Source organism: Vigna umbellata, chromosome 5 (assembly GCF_029865625.1).
Source record: "Vigna umbellata cultivar VRB3 chromosome 5, Vumbellata_1.0, whole genome shotgun sequence".
Lineage (NCBI taxonomy): Eukaryota > Viridiplantae > Streptophyta > Magnoliopsida > Fabales > Fabaceae > Vigna > Vigna umbellata.
Window position 1 is genome coordinate 53953726 of NC_142169.1, and position 25851 is coordinate 53979576.

The 25851-nt window shown below is 34.5% G+C and overlaps 2 protein-coding genes and 1 pseudogene across 2 annotated transcripts; 1 reads left to right on the top strand and 2 right to left on the bottom strand.

Annotated features, from left to right (window-relative positions):
- Positions 1 to 4648: 4648 nt before the first annotated feature.
- LOC124848760 (nuclear transcription factor Y subunit B-3 pseudogene) lies at positions 4649 to 6279 on the top strand (annotated as a pseudogene).
- A 1950-nt stretch (positions 6280 to 8229) lies between these two features.
- LOC124848759 (uncharacterized) lies at positions 8230 to 14920 on the bottom strand. Its single transcript, XM_047326535.2, has 2 exons — positions 12429 to 14920; positions 8230 to 8631 (listed from the first exon to the last, which is right to left on the bottom strand). The coding sequence occupies exon 1, from the start codon at positions 14751 to 14753 to the stop codon at positions 12618 to 12620; it is 2136 nt and encodes a 711-aa protein (XP_047182491.1). The 5' UTR covers positions 14754 to 14920; the 3' UTR covers positions 8230 to 8631; positions 12429 to 12617.
- Positions 14921 to 17290: 2370 nt separating this feature from the next.
- On the bottom strand, positions 17291 to 21549 carry LOC124848758 (uncharacterized). The gene is made up of 3 exons (XM_047326533.2): positions 21391 to 21549; positions 18976 to 21251; positions 17291 to 17621 (listed from the first exon to the last, which is right to left on the bottom strand). The coding sequence occupies exon 2, from the start codon at positions 21232 to 21234 to the stop codon at positions 19168 to 19170; it is 2067 nt and encodes a 688-aa protein (XP_047182489.1). The 5' UTR covers positions 21235 to 21251; positions 21391 to 21549; the 3' UTR covers positions 17291 to 17621; positions 18976 to 19167.
- Positions 21550 to 25851: the final 4302 nt, after the last annotated feature.

Consider the following 25851-nt stretch of genomic DNA (forward strand, 5'->3'; position numbering starts at 1 on the left):
ATGCATCAAAATCATTCAGTCAAATAACGAACGTTTATACAATACAACAACATACAAATTAAATTAAATAAGCTTTCCTTACCTCTAATGTGAACGATCGTTCTAAAGGCAAAAGTACAGTCAACCGCTACCGATTCTTCTACTCTCAACGCTCGACAATTTTTCAACTAAACCAAGAAAATCAAAACACTCTTAGACTACTCATTTGAAGAATGGCGACCAACACAGAAAAACAGAACTGGATTAGCATGCCTAGGAAGACGAACGATTGGGTGCAGAGAAGGACTTACCAGCTCAGCTTCACAAACCGAACGGTTTAGCTGGAAGCTCTTGATGCCGGAAGTACTTCTACGGTGCCGAAATAGTGATCGGAGAAGAGAAAATGAGTGTTTTCTCAGAGAGAAGATGAAGAGGGTGTAGAGAGAAGGAGGAGAGAATGAGATTATTCAGAAATTTTGAAAAGAGGGTGCATGTAGAGAGTGGGGTAGGTTTTTCTGAAAATTCAAGTTTTTGCACACGTTAAAACGAACGTCCCCTCTTCAGTCGACACCTGCTTTCCACTAACTGATTTTCGGATCCTCTTCGCTTGACACCTGGCGTTCGTCATCTGAGTGTCGAGCCTCCATCTTAACACGTGAACTCCACTAAACGATACGTGCGTGGATTTTACTGGTTCTGACATTTGACTTTACTGGTTCTGACAAGAAATGAAACGATAAATTTAGAGAAAAATAGGAAAAGAAAGAGAGAATTTGGAAAAGAATAAGAATGTGAAAAAAAAAGATGAGAGAGAGGGAAAATGAAAAATATAAAAGACCAAAAACTTTACACAATATAAATGATAATGAAACAGTTATAAAATATTAATATCATAATAATAAATAAATATAGAATAACTGCTCATTTAATATCACAACCCATCATTAAAAGAACATCGTACGTAAACTATGAAAAACTTTGCATCAAACATGTTTTCCGTTCAATAGCTTACAATAAATCTAACTCAAAAAATATATATAGTAAAACAGAGTCAGTCGCCAACGAAGACACAATGGTAACATTTTTATGTGGATCTATATACATATCGAATATAAAAGTAAATAAATAATCTTGATCTAACAATAAATAATATAATAGATTTAACAAACAAATAATAAATTTTAAATTTAATTTAATTTTACAAAATTAACTTATAAAATAAAATTTATAATCCAATAATTTAAATCTTACTTATCTTTAATATGTCTGAGATTTGCAATACTATATTATTTTAAGTAACATTATTTTGTAGTGGTTTGTTTATAAAGCTATATTTTCCATCTTTTGCAGTATAGAGATATCTTTATTGCAAACTTTTCTGTTTTAAATATAAATAAAGAAAAGTTGTATAAAATTATTGTAAAAAGACAATATAATTTTGTCAAATAGTAATAGAAGATATTTTGTTTAGGAGTAAAAGCAGAAAGTGGAGTTATGAATAGTCCAAAATAATGAAAAATGGTCCTACTCTTGCCTCTACCAACTTGACCTTTAGCTTCACCATTAAATCTTTCTCCTAAGTTGTACCTCCAATAAAGTTATAGGGTTAGACAATTTTAAAGTTTAATAAATTTTATTAAGGTGACACAAATTATGACTATAGATGACATAGTAAATAATATATTTTCCAATAATATTGATATATATCACTTTAATCATATTTTGAGACTCTATGTATTACAACCATAAAGGATCAAAAGCACACCTAAGCTAATTTATCATATAGTGCTCATAAGAAAATCGATAAAGAAGCAAAACTACGTTTAGGTACTGGTGACCTAATTTTTTGGATTAAATTTAGATACCATAGGTGAAATTAAAACGTGAAAGTTTTGTATTTTATTATATTTTCAATCGTAAGTGAATCATGACATGGAGATGCAGAGTCAATAAATAATTTAACGTTGGTATATTCTCAATATAAATTATTTAACCTTATTAATTAATTAATTAAAAATCCTTCCAAATATAGTTTTTAAAATAATTATCACGTAAATAAATTATTTTAATTATATGATGACAATTTACGACCCTTTATTTATTTATTTATTTTTAAAAGAAGTTGAAAGGCTCCATTAAGGAAAGGAGTGGTGTTAAGAGAAGTTTCCAAGTCAAAATCAATGGCACCAATGAATAGGAAAGATTCTCAACTAATTTCCATCACTGTTAGGCAAGCAATCAAAGCCTCTTTTCCATCCTTTAGATATTTTCATTTTCACATTACATTATATTTTTCAAAATACAATCAGATGCATACTATTTATTATCGAATATTTTAATATTGATTTATAAACAAGTTGAATACAAGTATATATTTATTATTTATAAAAATTAAAATTAAAATTTAATTAATATATTATTAAATTAAATTAAAATTAAAATCAAATTTTATTTTATTAAATTATATTTGATTAAATTTTAATTTATATTTAATTTAATTTATATTTTATTTTTTATTTTTTATTTTTTATTTTTTATTTTTTATTTTTTATTTTTTATTTTATTTGAATTTATTTTTAAATTTTATAAATATTATTTTTTAAATATTCGTGGATATTCACGTATATCCATGAATTTTAAAATATTCACTTATATTTTTTAAACAAGTATCTAACAAGTAATAAATAGATTTTTTATTGCGGGTCAGATAGCGAATAAACATTATTTATGTCTGATATGGTGTGTTGTCATGAATAAAAATTTTATAAATTTATTAATTTAAGGATTTTGGATAAAAAAATATCAATTTTTTTATATAAATTAGAATAAGATCTTATTAATATTATATTTTTTATAATTATCTTTAAAAGACACTTTATAACTAGTGTCTACCTATTATCCGATGCGCAACAAAAAAATTACTTATTATCTCGTCTCTTGCCCACACATCTCATCCGTTACCCACACAAATAACTTTTTAAAAAATACTTACATTATTTTAAAATCCCTTAGTATCCATACTTGCAAAAATTAAAAAAAAATATTTTTTATTAAAATTTAAAATAAAACTAAAAATATATATAAAATTTAATTAATTTTAACTTTAATTAAATTTAACTTAATAAATATAAATTAATTTTTTATTTATTTTTTGCAAGTAACATATTTTCACCTGTGTAATTAATATAATACGTGTACCTAACCTATTTATAAAAAAATATTAAAATATTCGTTATCTCTTATTTGTTAATAAATATTTATGAATAAGCGATATATTATATTTATCATCTGTATTTATAGCTCACATAACTTTATATTTGTCTTTAAAATAAACATAACTAATTTTTTATAAAAGGATACTTTTTTACATTGTCTCGAAAAACCACAACCACTAACTTCAAATAAATATCATAAAAATGATAAAATATTTGCTCATCAAAGACAAAAACTTTATAAATAAAATTAATATATATTTCTATTATATTAAAAAGAATTCATGCAAGTGGGGTTGATATGTCACATGTCAGTAGCTTTTTCCTCTTAACATTTACTCTCACTTAATAAATAGATGCATATATATATTTTTATAAATTTAGTTTAATTTAAACGTTTCAAGTAGAACTTTCATATTGTTTTATAATTAACCAAAAAATATTTTAAAAGGTGTTTTTCAACAATTTTTATTGTTTAGTATATTCCATTAAAATTTTGCTGACAATTTCATTTCATTTTGTTTTAAGTGACAAAGCATTTTCTTATAACTTTTTAACGACAAAATATTAAATATTTATTTTTAAATAACATAATTCAAATTTTGATTATACATTTTAATTTTACAATTTTTAATTATTCAATATCTTAAACACACACATAAAAGATCATCATTAGGAAGTTACTTTTCAAAAAATATATTTTACGAACCTTTTTACCTTCAAAAAAAATTATTTCTAAATGTTTTTCTTAAGTTATTATTTTTTTCCAATTTATTATTTCCATTTCTTTTTCTAAATTAAATTTAATATTTTAAAATAAACTATTAATATTGAAAATTTTATTTCAACTAACTATAATCATGATATATTTATATATCCGTTTTTTAATTATTATAAATAAACATTTTTGTATAATAAAAAGATTACAATATTCTTTTTTATTTAAGAATAATAAAATTTGTATGTATTTATTATAATTTGTATATATTTAGAAACATTTATTAACTATTATTTAAAAAAAATTATATATGTAGACAGAAAGATTGATTCTCTAGAATCATATTCAATAAATATAAAACGCTTCCAAAATTTAAACAAAAAGTCAAAGAAAAAATGCTTTTATAACATAAATAGTAAAAATATTTCTTTGAATTATTTTCTTAAAAGTATGACGTAAATTTAAATTAATTTAATATTTAATGTGTGTACATTAACTTAATTAAATTTTTAAACATTTTTCTTAAAATCAGACTATAATAATAAAATTATGTATAATTTTTAATATATTTTAAATAAAACTTAATTTATATAAAAAAATATTTAAATCTTATAATATTAAATCGCATATATATCTATATGTATAAAATGATTTTGAAATTTGAATGCAATGAGGTAGTCCAACTCAGAACGGAGCACGTGCCCGATACCGAAACAACGGTCCAGATCATGGAGCAATCATCAAATCCAAGGGCCTGAATTCATCCATGTGAACTCACACTTATCGACTAACAACGGTCCATAATGTGCCACATGGTCTCAAGATAGAGCGTTATTAACCCTTCTGATCCAACGGACCCTGCTCATTACCTCTCAAACAAACACCTCCGTTCCGTTTTACTTTTCCCCAACCACCCGTCACCGCCGGCCACCATATCCAGCTCTTCCAATACACCCACTTCGACTTTCAAACAAAATTATACGATTCAGTGATTTCATTCCTAGAAAACTTCGTTTCAACAGTGCTTCAAATTGACGCATCGTGTCTCGGATTTGTAACTTCTCAATCATTCCGAATCGAATTTGAAATTTCGAAGGAAAATTCACTAAATCTCAGTTCCATAGTAGCTTCTACTACGAACAGTGCTTCATTTCCACGCAGAACAACCAACTCAAATCGATTCGTGACTCGGATTTTCAACTCCTAGTTCATTCCGGGAACGAATTTGAAAGTCCGGGCACCAAGTACTGAATTTCACGTGTAACATAGTTAAACCATTTGTGGTTCGGAGTTTCAGTTCAAATCCGTTCCCAGTCGTCCTTCCAATTTCGAAGAAAACCGCGCTGACTACTTAATTTCATACACTGAACAGCGAACAGTACTTTAGTTTCACGTGGAGCGAGTCAAAGAGATTCAAATTGAGACCAAGAACTCGTCCACGGTGAACTCCGATATTTTTCCTCTACTGATTTCGTTATTCGTTTCATCTTTCTCAGCGATTCTTCGAACCTCTCTGTTCATCGATGGCGGACTCCGACAACGACTCCGGCGGCACGCACAACGCCGGCAAGGGCAGCGAGATGTCGCCGCGGGAGCAGGACCGGTTTCTGCCGATCGCAAACGTGAGTCGCATCATGAAGAAGGCGCTTCCGGCGAACGCAAAGATCTCGAAGGACGCGAAGGAGACGGTTCAGGAGTGTGTGTCGGAATTCATCAGCTTCATCACCGGCGAGGCCTCCGACAAGTGCCAGCGCGAAAAGCGAAAGACGATCAACGGCGACGATCTTCTTTGGGCGATGACGACTCTGGGCTTCGAGGACTACGTGGAGCCTCTGAAGGTCTACCTTCAGCGCTTTAGAGAAATGGAAGGAGAGAAGACCGTGGCGGCGCGTGACAAAGACGCGCCTCCTGCTTCCAATGCTACCAACAGTGCCTACGAGAGTGGTAGTTATGGTGCTGGTGGGATCATGATGCATCAGGGACACGTGTACGGTTCTGGTGGGTTCCATCAAGTGGGTGGCAGTGTTATTAAGGGTGGGCCTGCGTATCCTGGGCCTGGTTCCAATGCGAGTCGGCCTAGATAGATTACATGAGTGCCATGTGGTCTGTTCTATTTTACTGTTGTTATTATTTTTATAATTTAAAAAAAAATAGCAAGATTCGTAGTGGTTTTTAGTGAAATTAATAATAATAATAATAATAATTACTATTATTATTATAATAATGCTGGATGAGTTGGTTTGTATTGTGAGTATATAATAGATGATTGTATGGCCATTATGTATAGTATATGACACTCTTCTATGTTCTAATGCCAACAATCTATAACTGATTTGATTGTTGTATCTATAGAAATAGTCTTTCTTAGTACTTTTTCCTTATTGGCTATGTGCTTTTATTCAAACTCTTCGGTCTTTATATAAAGGAAGTAATGCTATGATTCTTCTATTGGTGTTTGTTTGTTCATAAATAGCAAACTAACAACAATCTTTTTTCCTTCCCAAATTTAGTAATAATTGTGACGACCTTGTTATGAAATAAACATTAATAATATTTATATTAAATTGTAAAGAAGTATGATGGAAATAAGGTGTAATTCTCATATTACAAACTAGTTTTGTAAAATTATATTAACTTAACAAATATCTTATTAACATAGCCACAAGGAAGAAAGGAAGTATTGATAGCATGTGATTGGTATGAGAATATTTTGAGAGAGTGGAAAGAAAGACAGATGAGACTTGCTGCTATCTTTTTATCATCTAAATGTATAAACCTTTACTCTTCTAAGCACAAGCATGTGAAACTAAGATTTGTTGCTTCTTTGTTCCTTTGCCCTTTCTGTGTCTACATTGTTCAACAATAATTTTATGCATTATCCAGACGCAAGAATAAAGTCATTCTGATAATAACAAACCTTTCCCACTTCTTTCCCATCAGAATTTATTCCTCCACAGTATATAGCAGAAAAATGCAATAAAAGAAAAAAGAAAAAGAAAATAGCATTGCAACTATCATTGATTTGAAGTTGAGTAAAGATCTTTTAATTTAAAATATAATCTTCGCTTTCACTTTACTTAACAATCCTATCAGTATCTTTTATCATAAAAGACAATGTAAAACCTACACATAAGGCTAGGCATAAAGATTGGTTGATCATATTGTGATGCATGATGTATTAATGCATACCTGGCTTTGACGTTTGAAATTGTGTTTTTTATGAGGTTGCGTTATTTTTTTCTTTATACTTTTTTCTTATCAGAGTATTTCTAGATACAGAGATAGGTATGTATCTAAAGACAACATTCTTAAAACCAAAACAAATATAACTCAGTCAACCTGGAAAAGGAAAAGTTAAATCTGGGAAACATGATAAGGGAAACAGAATAATAATACAATAAAGAGCACAGATAACCAAATCCCCATAGAATATATACCAATAAATGTATCAACTCAAAATGAATCAATTGATCAAATCAATCATCCAGGATTTCCACTATTATTTCCATGGTTTAACAGTAAAATAAAATACAGCTGATAGAATTGAAATGGTCTCTCCTAGTATTCATTGTTCATAAAAGAGTGACGCCTATTCATACAGAGACTAATAATGGTTTTCTTTTTCTGTAATCCATTTTAAACACTGGAAAGTAAATATTCAACGTTAAATCGTATTCAAATTCTTTCTATCTCTCTTCTAATATATATAAACAACACACACACATAAAATATACCCTATAAAAGGATTATTCCCAGAAATATTTATATAGTACTTCCTATAACCAGTATAATCGATACAATTTTAAGTAAATCCGGTATGGTAAAGATGCCAATATATAGCAACTCTCCTTTCAGCATTAATATTGAAAAATCTATAAAAACATTATAAGTGATGTTCATCAAATAAAGAATAGGTATGAGACTCACAAGTCTAGTTTTACCAAATGATTGTATTTAATAGATGAAAGTATTGAAGGAAGTGTCAATAGCATTTCTCCAAATGAATTTTTTTAACATACTATATTCATTTGAAAAGTGAAAAACCTAGCCATTTTCTGCGTATTAAAAGCATTCAAGGTAGAGACATCAGAAATCAACACAAGACCATAAAACAAAACTGGAGAAGGAGTCTACCTTCATCAGTAAAGTTAATTTCAATATATACATGAAAACATGTACAATTCCCCAGCTTTAAATGATTACAGTGATCAAAATGGTTAGCTCTCTACATCATACACAATATTTGCATACTATACCACTATGCTAAAAAATATAAGGAAAAAAACAACAAAAAAAGGTGGGGAAAAGTCAGCCAAGAGGTGGGGGAAAATGATACAACAGCCAGCCATGGGTAAAAAAAATGATACAACAGCCAGCTAAAAGGTGGGTAAAAAATGTTACAACAGCCAGCCAATCGAAACAGCACATTATCAGCATCCTCTGCTAAATCCTAGTACATATTTCAAACAATAAGTTCTAAATAATCTACCACATTTCAGACTTCAGCAAGTTAAACCCATTACATCAACATGATGGTTTAATTAATCATGTTCTAATAACGGAAACATAAGTTCAAATCAAAAGCTAATACTTCATAGCAAAAGTTCCACTTCTCAATGTAAGAAAAGAATTGTCATGACTTGAATCCCCCACATTGAAGATGCTGATGCCATCACAACCCAGAGTTTGCATGAACAGTTTCCTTTCTCAAAACAATTGTCCCTACATCACGCAGAAGCCCATTACAATGCAAATTGTTTACAATTCAGAAGGCAATAACAGAAAGTACATAAAGGAGGTATAATTCATATAAAGTAGAAAAAAATTACATCCACAATTCAGCTAAAAAATTTATCTTCGAAATTCAATTAAATAAGCACAGGTAAGTGCAAGACTGAGGGTATAATACATTTATCCCAGAAACAAACACATTTTAAACATTGGAATGCTGCAAACCAAAAGGTTTAGACCATAGAAATGCATATAACTTCAAAATTTATTTCAAATACTGATGTGATAATATCTAAAAATGCCTTAGAAGAAGTGAATGATGCATGATAATTTAGGATAATGGTGTCAACTTATTCTGGGGATCTTTACTTGATAGCAATTAGGCCGATGAAAAAAAAGAGGGCTTTTATCTAATATTTATTAATTTATTTATTTTTCCATAATATGATTAGGGTTTGCGTATTAAGAATCTATTACTTACCTTATATAACCATATAGAGGTAACTGCTATGCCTTTTGCATCAAACCATTATGTACACCATATCAATCCAAGAAAATACAATTGAAAATCACCTTACTTTCTTTTCTTCATTCTCTGCCTAAACTACATATACTTTCAACTTGATATCAGAACAAATACAAGCATAGCCTAAAGCCATTATTTTTCCACCCATGTTCCAAATCAATAAAAATTCTGAACCATCAGGATTGGCGTCAGCTACACAAATTAAAAAATGTCATATCAATAACCAGTTCTTAAGATATGCAATCTACATATAACTCTTCTTTTAAACATTTTATTCATTTTTTCTAGTCCATCCTCCAACTCTAATTGAGTTTCATTTCCGTTGGCCAATCAAAAATTCTACGCAATGATCCCCACGCTTTTCTTCCATCCATGCTACTTTCTCCTACCACAGTCGACCCTATCATTTTCACCCAAAGAGTGGGTTTCAGCTCCAACTGTCCTAACCATCATCCATGCCAATCCCAACTCATTACATTCCTGGAAGGTCAACTATTGCCCAAGCTACAAGTACTATAATCACCAAGCAAAGTTCTATCATCATATGCTTCTGTCCACATGACTGGCCGTAAAGCCCTCCATCTCTCTACCTTTATCCAATTTCGCAGAACTCATTTTATATTTACATTACTTTCTTCTTTAGTGTCCATTTGTAAAAAGCAAAAAGTTTAGCTTAAGGAGTGTTGGGAATATCTACAGAATATCTTAGGGAAGGAAATGAAGCAAAACACATTAGAATCGTGTTAGCTTGTTTTTAGGAACTTAATCTTGTTACATTTAACATATTCTTAAGAATTTTATCTTATATATAGTAAGACACTCGTTACCCACTTGCAAAGGTTTAAAAGTCAAATACTTGACTTGATTTCTAGTATAAAAAGGGGATAGGGACCGCATGCTTTGTCTTCTGTATAACCTAATTCCTATCATATAATAATATCTATATACATATACACTGTTTAGTAGTTTTTGATTGCATATATATCCTATTAATACTACACTATTTATGATTTTTTATTATTTAGATTATTATAGTATATAGTATATTTAATTTAGTTTTTATTAAAACAATTAGTTTATTATATCATATTTTATGCTTCATGTAGTTTATTTTATTATACTGGAAATAACTCTCCCCATTATACAAGCTAAAAAGCAGCCCACATAAAAATACGATGTTGGACTCAAATCAAATTCAGGCCCATGGGCCTAACAGATGGGAAATGAGAATACTAAATTATGAAACCATAAGGACCCACCACCCATCAGCTTATGATAGCTAGCGCCAATCCCTCAAAGTAAAACAGTTTTTTGATACAACACAAATGAAAGGCCAGATGGCAAGAAATGGAGGCTATGGAGGGTTGGCGCTGCAAGTGGGCTTTGTGCATCAAAACCAGGTCAAAGTAACCTAACATGCATGCCTCGAGTAAACTGGCTATAATTTAGGATGTTTAATGATTGGTCCAAAACATATGTCCTAGGGGCTTCAATTCATAACGGGAATATTGGTTTGAAACAGCTTGTATATGAAGAAGTTAAGTCATCCGTGGGGTGATTGGGTGACCTGTTCAATCAGATAAAACCATAGCTAAAATTTTGGAGATAAAATAGTCTCCTAAACTAGAGCGATTGCTGCCACTCCAACCAACATTCCACTGCAATAGCAGCCGCTATTGATAACATAGTCGAATATTGCTTCCTATATTAATCTATTTAAGATATAACTGAAGTTATCTTTTTGTCCTTCCCTTCTTAAAACCATAATTCAAGTTTCAACAATACAAATCATTCAAGACCAGCCCTAATTTCTGAACCTTTTCATACCCATATAAAATATCCTAATTCAAGTTTCAACCATACAAATCATTCAAGAGTGGATGTAATTTTTCAACCTTTTCAGATCCGTATCAAAAGTACTTCCGACTATATCTTAAACAAATATTTAAGAGAACTATACCTTAAATACCTCGGAAAAAGTTTTCAAAAATATAGTCCATTTAGGAAGTTAAGTAGTGTTCTCGGTAATTTAAAATTAGAGGGGAAACCTCGATTAAGTGAACATGAAAAACCACGTAATTACGGACCATTTGAAGCTTGTTTATATATTTTATGTTAGTCCCAAAATCATAATTTCTTCAACTAAAACTATGCAACCAAGTAGTCATAATACATGGAACCATATAAAGACATCTCATTCTGAATATAGAACTTTAATATTATATAACTGCTTATTCAAGTGTAGATACCCTACTTATTAGAACAAAAAATGTTCATAGGGTTATGCTACCAATAAAAAAATGTAGGGGGGAGGGGAAATAATAACTGGACTGGATGGTACAACCGAGGAAACTATTTACTAGTATGCACATATAGAAGATAGAAAATCAGATTGGACAATAAACATGGCAAAACCCTGATTATAAACTCCTTTAGTTTGCATAATTAGTTCAACAAGATAAAAAATACCAAATGAATAATCAACAAATGCATAGTGAGTAGCAGACAACATATAGATTTCCATTCCACCCAGAATCCGTAGTCAACAACCAGCTGGTCCAAACGCAAGGAGTTATGAGACGAATAGAGCCTCATACGAGGGATCACAGATGGGAAAAAGACCCAAATTCATTCGGTGGAACTCAGGCAGAACTTAAGGCAAGGATGCTTACTAGAATAAAGAAATGCATACTTGACAATACCAGAAAGGAAATTTTAAGTTCAAAAATAAATTGTAATCAAGATACATAGAGACATTATTACTAGGTAAGAAGGGACAACGAGTTCTCTAGAAGAAACCACAATGCAGAATGAAAAGAAAAGAAAATCACATAGTAAACCCCAAAATAAATGTCAGAAGTAAGGAAATGAAAACTCCCAAACTCTCTATAAACATAAGAACACAAGCATAATACAAAAACAAAATAAATAAAATGATATTTAAAATTATGGATTTCTAACAAAAACCTCAAGTTACATATCCATAGGCTTCTCTTTTGTTGGATATAGTTTAGTTATACTATTTCATAAGCTCTTACTTCTCTGTTCAGTAATCTTCTCTAGATTGCTTTCATGTCATCTATAGTAAAATCTAAATCACAGCTTACAATTAGTTCAACATCAACGGAGAGTTCATGACAACAAACAATTAATCCAGAGGAATCTAAAACCATACATCACAATGAACATATCATGCAGTAAGATCATATCACAAATCAAGATCTAACAACAAAAAAAGATAAAATTGAAGTCTTAAACTAACCTTTCTCAACAAAGAAAGAAACCATGCTCCTAACAAGAAGCGATCAGAACAAGTGATTGAAACAAAACAGCTGCTCAGCAACTTCTGGACCCAGGAGAATTCAAGCATAGGGCAAATCCTTACTTTTCAGATACTTTTTTCCCCTCACTCATTGGAAACCATTCGTAGAAATAACAAGCAGCATGAAAGTTATTCAGAAGTAAGCCGTCTCCTCTTCCCATAATCAGCATCTCTCGGCCTAGAGTGGTGTTCCTCCTCTTGTGATAACCGTGATTTGCTGTGTGTCCTTGATGACCGTCCCCTTTCCCACTCGTCATCATGCTCTCCTTCCCCATCTCTATACCTATGATGATCTGCATACCTGTCCCTATCTTCTCTGTGTCTGTCACGCTCACGGTGATCCCTTTCCCGGTCGCGGTCACGATCTCGAGAACGTTCACGATCACGGTCACGAGACCTTTCCCTGTCACGATCACGGGACCGTTCTCTGCCAGTTTCTCTATCATCGCGATGTCTTCTTTCAGACCACTCAGGATCATGGCCCATATCTTTCTCTCTAGGTGCATCTCTCTCATATCCTTGATCTCTATCATCCCTATACCTTCTCTCAGAAGAACCAGACCAGTCTCTTTCTGAACCTCTATCTTTCTCCCTCATAGGCCACCCAGCTCTATCATGACTCACTTCACCATACTGATGGTCAGATGCAGCTTCCTCCCCATAACTTGACTCTCCAGCCTTCCCACCACCAGGTTCTTCCCCACCCCATCCACCCATATTTGGATCTGACCACATTCCCATATTAGGACCATCCATGCCTGATGTAGGCATCATCCCCATACCATTAACTGGCATCCCTCTTCCAAAGAATGCAGGATTAACATGAGGTGCCACTCCAGGCAAACCAACACCTCCAACACCAGGGAATGATGGTAAGATCCCAGAGAAAGGAGGCGTCGGAGCACCAGGAAAGCCACCGTAGCTACCCATTCTACCCATTGGACCACCAAAAGCAGGATCAAAACCCTGACTCATCATTGACTGAGGATGCAACAGTGGAGGGGTACCACCAATACCCTGTCCAAATCCATTTCCACCATGACCCATTATACCTCTACCACCCATCCCACCACCCCTATTCCTCATCGGATTCACGGGCCCCCTATTCCCCATACCAGGATTGTTCCCTCTTCCCCAATTACCTCCTCTCCCATAACCTCTATTCCCGTCTCCCCCTTGGTAATTACCACCTGTAGAAATATTACCCCCACCAGGCTTAGCCCCTGAATCAGAAGGCCCCCTCCTTCCCTGTTGTGTAACTGCAGATGGGTTCATCTGCTGATTCCTGTTTATCTGTGCCTCCCCCATTTTCTTAACTGTAAAAGGAGATGCAAACGCAACAACGCATGGTCTCCCGTTAAAAACATGACCATTCATTCCCTCCTTGCAATTTGTTGCAGCAGAAGGGTCAAAAAATTCAACTTGACAATACCCCTTTGACTTTCCACTAGCCTTCTCATCGAAAAACTTCACCTCCTTAACAGGCCCATACTTACTAAGCTCAGTTTCCAGTTCGGCATCAGTGGTCCACCAATGCAAATCACCGACAAACAATATAGTACCACCAGAACCAGCACCACCACCACCACCACCACCACCTCCAACTCCTCCAGTATTAACACTATTAACAGCACCCACACTGTTCCCAACACCATTCCCACCAACCCTATTAGCATTCCCTCCTCCTCCACCACCACCAACACTACCACCACCTTGACCTTGTCTCACCATACCTTCATTTCCCACACTCGCAACAACTCCAGCATGTGGTTGTTGTCCAATCCCCTGCACTGCAGCACCATCATTACCACCCTGCTCTTCAATTTCACTCAATTTATCAGATTGGTGCCCTAATTCAACCCTAATTCCACCTTTGGCACCGACATCGTTCGCTCTAAATCCTTGATTCTGAAAACCATCAACTCTCCCAGAAGCCCTAGATTCCGCAACCCCGCTTCCACCTGCGCCGACTCCCTCTCCACCGCCACCGACACCTGGAATCGAAACCCCAGCGGCATCCGGAACAGGCAGCGGAGGCAGTGGCTTCTTATCCTCGACATCATCATTTCGGAACCCGGAATCATCGTTTTTGCGCAAAGATTGAAGGAACCCTTCGCCGACGTTGACATCGTTATATAGATCTTCATAATCGTCATCTTCCTCGGCCAAGAAACCATCGTCAGCGACAGCAGATATAGCTTCGTTACGGTGGAACTGATCCATGGGATCGGCAGTCTCACCGTAGCCTCCTTCGCCTTCGTCCATTAAGGGGTCTCTTCTCTTCTTGAAATTAGGGTTTGCAGTGAAGAGTGAGACAAAAATTGGAGTACAAGCATGTGGGGATGAAAACGCAGCGTAGCAAAGATGAGAGAGTATGAGATTTGTTTTATGAACTAATATGAAGTCTAATCACAATCTAGAGAATGCTCTTATTTCATCTCACCAAATCTTCTTTAAAGACATACCTAACATTTCATATTTACACACATCAACCATTTACTATCACTTCAAAATATATCATTATCATGTCAAATATATTTCATACGTAATTATACCATATATCACAACATTTTTTTTTTTAATTTTAGATTAATTAATTCGTTTAACCTTCAAATTCAAATAATATAAATAACTTGCTGCTGGATATAAAGATAGAAATATCAATTGCTCAAATTTTAACAACATATTTTCATTAATACATATTTAGGAAGATGACTCGTGCGACTAACTTTCACGTTTTCCAATCTTTGTCAATTTTTTTAAGATTTAGCTATTATTTGTTTTATTCATTTTCTATTTTTCCTTCCATTTTACACACCAAGTTTGGAATGTTTGGTTGCAATTTCTTTAAAGGAAAATGTTATTTGGACAACAAAAGTTTGACACAATTTTGACAACGGCGACGTGGCAGCTGTGCATTGGCTCAGTGAATTGAAAACAAACCAGAAAAAACCCAAAATACCCCTCACCCCGGTTCACTGAGCCAATGCACAGCTGCCACGTCGCCGTTGTCAAAATTGTGTCAAACTTTTGTTGTCCAAATAACATTTTCCTTCTTTAAATAGGAGATGAATCATTATATAAGAAGAGAAAGATGATAACCGGTTTTTGTGTTTTACAAAAGAGAGGGTTAAATTCCTAATTAATAATTAATGTTACAAAAACATAATTATTAACTAAATTTTAGGTTATTTAGAAACTTGTCATCTCTTCTCTTCTCACCATATAAAATATTAAGATAAAGGGGTGTATCAAATAAAATAATAAGAATATTAATGTAATTGCATAAAAATATTTAAATTTGTAAAATTGCCGTCTCTTGTTTGAAAGAAAAAATTTTAAACTTTTAAAAAAATTAAAATATACTAAATTTAATAAATTTTCTTTATTTTTATCTAGATAAATACTTAATTACTAAAACATAAAAATTAATTAAACAAATCAGAAGCTAATTTAATTAAACAAATGACCATGTATAGAAGTTAGGCATTACAACTAATTGAATGGTGGATGGATGAAAACTGTACTTAGCTTAACTTAAACATTCGGTGTATTGTGGGAGGAGCGAAGTTAAGTTACTTGCTCCATGTTTCTTTTGTATACAAGTTTATCTATATATAATGGTTGGTATGAATCTCAAAAAGGACATCCTTTGTTGTTAAACTTGAAAATTACCACAATCACTCCCGAAAGCATCTATAAAATAGAAGAGTACTAATGGAATTCAACAGGCAATCTCTTTCAAAATAGTCAAATGATCTCTTACACCATTTCTATCCACTACTCACAAAACATCACAATCACACAATCATGAGGAAAATACATCATATAAGAGACATAATAAGAACAAATGGTATGACAAGCAGATGCATGAACAGGAAACTTTTTATTGGTTCCCAGAGACAGTAAGTTTATATTTTTGAAGTATAACAGGCATGAAAAAAAACAAAACAACAAAAATAAAATGTCCTTTTTTTCTGCACACAATTCTAAAGAATAGGAAGTAAAGAGAAATGATGAAAAGAAAAGGCAATCTGGTGTAAGGTTTAACTTAGTAAAAGATTGTGTATATATCTTCAAATAAATATAATATAATCCTAGGAAACACATCACATGTCTATTAGAAAGACTAGACATAACTACTTAATTCTGGCTATCTCATACCTGAAATGATTTTTCAGATACATCATTTTTTCTTTTGGTTTCTATAAGAAGTTTAACCAGCACAACTTTTGAAGTAGAAATGATATAGGAGATAGAAGCCAATATATATAATGCAAGTGTTAACAACACTCCTTTCAACACTCTTATTGATCAATTTAGTAAAAATTACAATATCATAAATTAAATTTATTATGGGTGGACTAGACTCAAAATTTGTAATTTTCAAAAAATTAAACTCAATAATAAAACATGCTAGAAAAAAATATATTTAAGTGTGCTGCTATAACTTTTATAGATATATACAGTTGTTATAATAAATTTTATCTTAAAAAAGGCAAAGTCCAGACATCATCTTGTGATCCTTCCGTTGTCAACTGTTAGATTCCATTAGACCATATACAAATAAGACAGGACTATAAAACAAGACTTGGAGGTGTATTCACCTTTATCATTGAAGTTAATATCAATATATACACCAAAGCATGTACAATTCTCCTGCTTTGAATGATTACAGCGATCAAATGGTTAGCTCTCTACATCATACACAATATTTGTATTCTACACAGCTATGCTAAAAAGTGAGGAAGAAAACAACAAAAAAGAAGTAGAAAAAAAAAATACAACAGCCAGCCAAAAGATGAAAAAAAGAATGATACAACAGCCAGCCAATAAGAAAGGGCACATTATCAACATCCTCTGCTAAATCCTAAAGTACACATTTCAAACAATAAGTTCTAAATAATCTGCCACATTTCAGACTTCAGGAAGATAAACCCATTACATCAACATCGATGGTTTAAGTAATCATGTGCTAATAACTGAAACAAATTCAAATCAAAAGCTAATACTTCATAGCAAAAGTTCCCCTTCTGAATGTAGGAAAAGGTCATGACTCGAATCTTCAACATTGAAGCCGCCTGATACAGCCCAGACTTTGAATGAACAGATTTCTTTCTCAAAACAGTTGTCCTACACAACACAAAGCCAGAACATCGATAATTGTTGTCAATCTGGAAGGTATTAGACAGAAAGTAGTGCAATTACAGATTAACTGAAGCTTCAGTGTCTATACATTATATACTCATCCCAAAATCATAGTTTCTTCCACAAAAAATGTGTAGCTGTAATTTATGAAACCACATATAAATGCATCCACTCCTCCTGACTATAGAACTTTGATGTAACCACATATTCAGATCCTGACACAATAGTAATTAGAACCTAATCTTAATACAGCTATTCTAGCAACAAAAGGAAAGTGGGGGGAGGGATAATATCTTCACCAAACATCCCATGAAATTAGTTAATAACGTACATACACACAAACTACAAAACCAGAATGCCATATATAAATAGCTGACTCAGATTATACAAACTTATAAAGTGTGCATAATTAGACTAATAAATAATTCATGACAAACAAGTGCTTAGCAGAAAACATATATTTTCATTTCATCCAGCATCTATATTCAAACATTCACCTGGTCCAACTGCAGAGGCACAAAAACAATATACCATCAAGAAGGAAAAAATAAGAACCAAATGCATTTGGCAGGAACTTAGACAAATTTTAAGCAGGGATGTTACGAGAATTAACAAATGCACATATATGAACAAAAGAAAAACTACAATGAAACATTAAAAAGACTACGGAACAAAGAAAATTTAAAATTCAAATATAAAAATATTTATTCAGATAGATATATAAATTTTATTAGATAAAGCAAAAATACAAAAGTGGACAAAGTATTCTCCAAAGGAAACCACAAAGCAGAAGAAAAAGAAAACTCCTTAAATAGAAAACCACATAAACAAATGTGTCCAAATGGGTGAAGTCAATAAAGAAAAGGAGTCCAACACACTACCGAAAACCCACAAAGCATAAAATTGATACAAAAAATATTATCTAAATGTTTAAAATTAATAACTTATCATTAAAGGTAAGTTACATATCATAATGCTTCTCAACTGTCGGCTATAGCTTTCAATATGCTATATATTCCAAAAAAATAAGCTAAAAACTATAAACTATTATAAATCCTGAGTACAAAGTTACAATATTTTAAAGCCTGCAGAAATCCACAAGCTAAAAATTCTGAACAATCAACCCTAGTCTTCTGCAAATCATTGTCATGTCATACATGGTAAAAACTGAATCACAGCTTACAATTAGTTCTACATCAATAGACATGAAAACAAGAGTAAAAAGCACAGGAATCTATGGTTATAAGTCACAGCGAACATGGCAGGCAGTAAGTTCATGCCATACCATAAAACAAAATCCAACAACAAAGAAGGCTAAGAATTGCAGTTTTTAACTAACCTTTCTCACAAAAAGGAAGAACCCTGCTCCAACCAAGGAGCAATTATAACAAGTGATTGAAATAAAACAGCTACTCAACAACTTCCAGGCCCCAGAGAATTCAAGCAAATGACAAAATCCAGACTACTCGGTTACTTTGTTTTCTTCTTCAGTGGAATGCCTTCGAGGAAACAACAAGCACGGTATATAAAGTTATTCAGAAGTAAGCCTTCGCCTCTTCCCATAATCAGCATCTCTTGGCCTTGAATGGTGCTCTTCCTCTTGTGATAACCGCGACTTGCTGTGAGTCCTTGATGATCGTCCCCTATCCCACTCATCATCATGCTCTGCCTCCCGCTCTCTGTACCTATGATGGTCTGCATACCGATCCCTATCTTCCCGGTGTCTGTCACGTTCACGATGATCCCTTTCACGGTCACGCGATCGTTCACGATCACGTGACCGTTCTCGGCCAGTTTCTCTATCATCACGATGCCTTCTTTCAGACCACTCAGGATCATGGCCCATATCTTTCTCTCTAGGTGCATCTCTCTCATATCCTTGATCTCTATCATCCCTATACCTTCTCTCAGAAGAACCAGACCAGTCTCTTTCTGAACCTCTATCTTTCTCCCTCATAGGCCACCCAGCTCTATCATGACTCACTTCACCATACTGATGGTCAGATGCAGCTTCCTCCCCATAACTTGACTCTCCAGCCTTCCCACCACCAGGCTCTTCCCCACCCCATCCACCCATATTTGGATCTGACCACATCCCCATATTAGGACCATCCATGCCTGATGTAGGCATCATCCCCATACCGTTAACTGGCATCCCCCTTCCAAAGAATGCAGGATTAACATGAGGTGCCACTCCAGGCAAACCAACACCTCCAACACCAGGGAATGATGGTAAGATCCCAGAAAATGGAGGCGTTGGAGCACCAGGAAAGCCTCCATAGCTACCCATTCTACCCATGGGACCACCAAAAGCAGGATCAAAACCCTGACCCATCATTGACTGAGGATGCAACAGTGGAGGGGTACCACCAATTCCCTGTCCAAAACCATTTCCACCATGACCCATTATACCTCTACCACCCATCCCACCACCCCTATTCCTCATTTGATTCACGGGTCCCCTATTCCCCATACCAGGATTGTTCCCTCTTCCCCAGTTACCTCCTCTCCCATAACCTCTATTCCCGTCTCCCCCTTGGTAATTACCACCTGTAGAAATATTAGCCCCACCAGGCTTAGCCCCTGAATCAGAAGGCCCCCTCCTTCCCTGTTGTGTAACTGTAGATGGGTTCATCTGCTGATTCCTGTTTATCTGAGCCTCCCCCATTTTCTTAACTGTAAAAGGTGATGCAAAAGCAACAACACATGGTCTCCCATTAAAAACATGACCATTCATTCCCTCCTTGCAATTTGTGGAAGCAGAAGGGTCAAAAAACTCAACTTGGCAATAGCCCTTTGACTTCCCGCTAGCCTTCTCATCGAAAAACTTCACCTCCTTGACAGGCCCATACTTACTAAGCTCAGTTTCCAGCTCAGCATCAGTAGTCCACCAATGCAAATCACCAACAAACAATATAGTACCACCGGAAGCACCACTACCACCGCCACCACCTCCAACTCCTCCGGTACTAACACTATTAACAGCGGTCACACTGTTCCCAACACCATTTCCACCAACCCTATTAGCACTTCCCCCTCCTCCCCCACCTTGACCTTGTCTCGCTAAACCCTCATTTCCCACACTCCCAACAACCCCGCCATGTGACTGCTGCTCAATCCCCGGAAGTGCAGCCCCGTCATTACCACCCTGTTCCTCAATATCAGATTTTACAGTTTGGTGCCCCAATTCAACCCTGATCCCACCTTTGGCACCCACCTCGTTCCCTCTAAACCCTTGATTCTGAAATCCATCAACTCTCCCCGAAACCCTAGACTCGACAATCCCACTTCCGCCACCTCCGACACCTTCTCCCCCGTCACCGGCACCCGAAATCGAAACCCCGGGAGCATCAGGAACTTGAGGGGGCGGCGGGGGCTTCTTGACCTCAACATCATCGTTTCGGAACCCCGAATCCTCGTTTTTGCGCAAAGATTGAAGGACACCCTCTCCAATGTTGACATCGTTGTAAAGATCTTCATAATCATCATCTTCCTCTGCCATGAAACCATCGTCGGCGACGGCGGATATAGCTTCGTTACGGTGAAACTGATCCATGGGATCGCCGCTCTCACCGTACCCTCCCTCGCCCTCATCCATTGCCGGGGTTTCTCCCCCTTATTAACCAAAAAAGAAATTAAAAAAAAATACACGATTTTTATTTTAGGGTTTTCATGGACGAGTGAGATCAGGAACGAAGAAACGCATGGGATGAAAACGCAGCTTATAGAAGGGAAACAGAGTGAGAGATCTTACCAGGGCATGTGGTTTTGTGCAGAAGAAGAAAACAGGACACAAACCCTAATATGGGAACTTCTCAACTAATCCAATCCTTTTGTTATGTTTTTGATTGCTCTGTGTGAGTGAGTGCACTTTTACCTGAAATCCTGAATTTTCTCATATTTGTAACTTGAATACTACTATGTAAGAAGGATTGTTTTCAATAATGATGCAAATTTTGTGTGATCAAATAGAAGGTAATTAAAATGTTTTTATTTCACCATTTTGTATTTGTTTTAATAGATTTAAAAGCAACTTTATTTTGAAAAGATTTATGCTGTACTTAGTGTTATTAATGCAAATTTATGTAATAAATAAAAATATAAAAGAATAACTCTTTTATCTCACAAGCATAGATGAAGAGAAGATGCATTTTCTTCCAAATATATGCTATGTAATCTATAGCATATTTTACATATCAATTAAGATGGAAAGGAAGAGCAGATGACACAAGCTTACATTTGTATGCAACCATTTTAAACTTAAATTTAATAATATATATTGAAAGGCACACAATTTTTTTTCAAAAACTATTGATCTTAAATTCATTCATATTAATATAATATTATTAGAATCAACAATTAATAATATCTATTTTAAAACTTAGAAACATAAAATTATTAGATATATAGAAACAATTACAATTAAATTTTGTCACGTCCGTAAATATTTGTGAATAATTTAAAAAACCAAAACATTTTTTAAATATAAGAGAATATCGATTAAGCTATGTGATTTCACTCAAATGATATTTTCGAATGAAATAGAGGTTGTTTTTGATATTTTTGTCTTATTTTAATGAATATTTATTACTTAAGGAATAAAATTAATCACTTGATCAATCCTCTATCTTTTAGAGAATAAACCCAGAGTTAAAAATCTTTTTCTTAACATCGATCTCCTTAAATAATATAAACCTAACATTTTTTAAACTTATTAAAAAAATCATTAAATATCCATTGTACCTTCAAAACCAATATATCCTTTAATTAATAGATTTAAAATCATAAACTATACTAAAAAAATATTATTAGTTAAAAATATCTCATAATAGACCAATTTTATCAAACTATACTTCTGAAAAATAAAATGTTAAACTACTTCACCATAGTCTTTATTTATATTGGTTTTTTAGTTAGATCCTTGTATTATTGGTTTTCCCAATTTAGTCTTTAAAAATAAAAAATTGACTCAATTAGGTCATAAATACAAACCTGGTAAGTTTTTTATGTGTTGTATACATGGAATTTGATAATATTTAAAATTTTTAAAATTGGATTTGTTGGTTGATTTTTCAACCACAGTCAACAATCACGGCCACCGTCGTCAACATCACGGTCAAACCTTCTTCAACCACAGTCTGCAATTAGTACTTACATCATCCCAACACAACATCGGACCACCTAAACCAGAATATCAAACCTCAACTCCTTCCACCACCATCATGTTCTCCCTCACGGCCCAACCTATAAAACCACCCACGAGCAGCAAATTCCCCCAAATTCACAGAAAACCAATCGCAAATCCCTAACATGTAAAGAAACTCAGATGAACAACCCCAAACACAAGATCAAAACCCAAAAACATTACAATCTCAAAGGTTCTCTTCTTCAATGCTCATTCCCAACATTGACGTGTTGTCGTCGTCTCCTTCCGCCATCGCGGGGCAGTGGGAACTGAACCTGCGTCCACCATCGCGAGTCGCTTTGAAGGAAGAAAGCTCTCGCGACTCCCACCACCCAGGTACGTCCATGCTCAAATAACTGTCGGCGCCACCGCTGTAGCCCCTCACCGCGCCGCAAGGAAGGGGTTCGCGCCCTAGCCACCGAAAAACTTATCTCCTACATGCAAAACCCCTAACCAGAACTGCGAAGGAGAAGAAAAGAAGAAAGTTGTCCCTCCTTAGGAGGTTGTCCAGAACACTGTCTGAGTTGTGCCTCCGTAGAGTTGTCGCTTCCCGCCACCACTAGGACGTTGCTTTTGTTTGGGATGTAGAACATTTGCTTTCCAACTCTCGTTCCCCAACTTAAGTTTTGGTTTACTTAAAAGAGAAATTTCCCAATTTGGGATTAATTAGGGTTTAGTCAGATTTAATTTCTCTAACCTAGGAATCTATAACTCGGGAGAGGATTGAAGCTCTTGTTGATGTGCTGACGGTTGGGCCTCAGGTAGTGTTGGAAAAAGCTGGTTTTCGTTGGGTTGATTTTGATAAACCCTAATTTGGAATTTGGTGGTGCTTAATTTCATATTTCAAAAAAAAATTTGGGTTTTATGAACCCTAATTTCATGATGAAACCTAAGCATCAATCGATAGGGTTGAAGATGATGAAATGTAAAGTTGAAGATGATGAACCTTGATTTAGGTTTCAATTATCAAAAAACCGAATTTTTAAATGTATAATGTAATGAAATTCCACGTAAGAACATGTGCTAATGCCAAGTATAAAAAACTTTCCATGTCAAGGTGTCAGTCATCAAAAACTTAACCCCGATAAGTCAATTTAACGGCAGGGACCAATTGAGTCAATTTTTCACTTTTAAGGACTAAATTAGAAAAATCAATAATACATGTTGGGAAAAACCAACATAGGATTGTAGAAGTGATTTAACCAAAATAAAATTATGTTAATGAATTGAAATATTCTTTTTTTTATCAACTCCAAAATTACACTAAAATTTCACTTTTACTTAAAACAAAACCAACACCACTCACTCATATGTGTTGTAATAAAATAAATATTATAAAGTTATTCTCACTGTTCAAATTTTTACTATAAAAAATAATTAGAATAAAGGCTTAATACCTCTTTTTGTCCCTCTTTATAAGGGAAATGTTCAATTTCGTCCTACCTTTTTCAAAAAGTTCAATGTGGTCCCACGTTGTGAAAAAAGTGTCCAATTTAATCCTTTTTGGTCACGGCGTTAAATATTTAACGATCCTGCTGACAGCGTGAACTGATGTGTGCAACGTGGCTTTTTACCTTCGTAACGTGGCAGTGATAGTGTTTTTCATTAATTGAGAACGTGGCAGTGGGCAGTGATTAAAATTCTGAGTTTTAGGGTTTGGTTTGGGTAATTCGAAATCGCGATTTGGGGATAAGCATTTTGGAGGACCTGCAAATCCAAATTGGGTGAACTTGAAGGTGAAATCTGCAGAGGAAATCCAATTCCGCAAATCAAATCAGGTTAGAGGTTTTTCGAAAATGTTTTCATTGTTGTCGCGTTTGAGGGGGTTTAATTATGGGTGAAATTGTTTTGTGTGAAAAGTTGTCTTCTTTTGATGCATGATAGTGGTCCCATAGGTCTTACTTTAACTGAAATTAGTGGTCTCCCGTTTGCATTTGCAGGGTTCGGGTAGGGATGTCTGATGACATGTTTCGGGTAGTGGTCCACCATGGTGGGACCTTGATCAAAGAAGTCCCCTTTAATTATATAGGCGGAGAGATAGTTAATTGGGACGTAGACCCCGATAAATGGTGTTATTTTGGAGTATTAGGTTCACTTAACCATATGGGATACATGCAAGTAGAAGAATTATATTACAGTGTCCAACATGTTCTACATAAGGTTGATGATGATAAAGGAGCTATGAACATGATGAATGTGGCTAAGTATTTGGGGGAAGTGAACCTGTATGTTGTGCATGGGGTGGACGAAGCAACTATCTTAGAAAATGATGAGAATGAGATTCTTTTGCTATGTGAAGGTCATGCAGAGAGTGGTGAGGATAGTGGTGTAGGAGGAGAAGCACATGTTGAGGGTGGTGAAGAAGGAATGGAAGACGTAGTGGAGGGTGCAGTGGAGGTTAAGAATGAGTATGTAGTGGATGTTGAGAATGAGGATGCACGGGATGTTGAGAATGTAAGTGAAGGATTGGAGGTTCACAATGAGGATTTAATGGATGTTGACAATGAGGATTGGTTGGATGTTGAGCATGACGATGCATTGGAGGTTGAGAAGGAGGATTCAGTGTATAATGAGGATGTTGAGCATGAGGATGTTGAGCATGAGGATGTTGAGCATGAGGATGTTGAGCATGAGGATGCAGAAGATGATGAGTTTGCAGTGGAGGTTGAGAATGAGGATGAAGTTGAGGATGTAAGTGAAGAAGCATTAGAAGTGGATAATGAGGCTGAAATTGAGGTCGAAAGTGAAGAAGAAGTGGAAGTGAACAGTGATGATGCAGCAGGAATGGATGATCTGAGTGGTGATGAATATGTGGATGATGAAGACAATGAAAAAGAAACCCAACAATGTAGGGGTTTGTCAGATGATGATTGGGAGTCTGATAAGCTTTTAACTCCTGAAAATAGTGCAAGTGAGGAGGATGACAATGATGATACAATAGATGTAGGTCCTTTCTCAAAATATGCAAAGCAGAAGTCCATGGCAGATTACAAGTGGGAAGTGGGCACTATTTTTACTGACAGGGAAGAG

Coding starts and splice junctions, on each gene's coding strand:
- LOC124848759 (XM_047326535.2), bottom strand. CDS start 14,753: ATGGACGAAGGCGAAGGAGGCTACGGTGAGACTGCCGATCCCATGGAT.
- LOC124848758 (XM_047326533.2), bottom strand. CDS start 21,234: ATGGATGAGGGCGAGGGAGGGTACGGTGAGAGCGGCGATCCCATGGAT.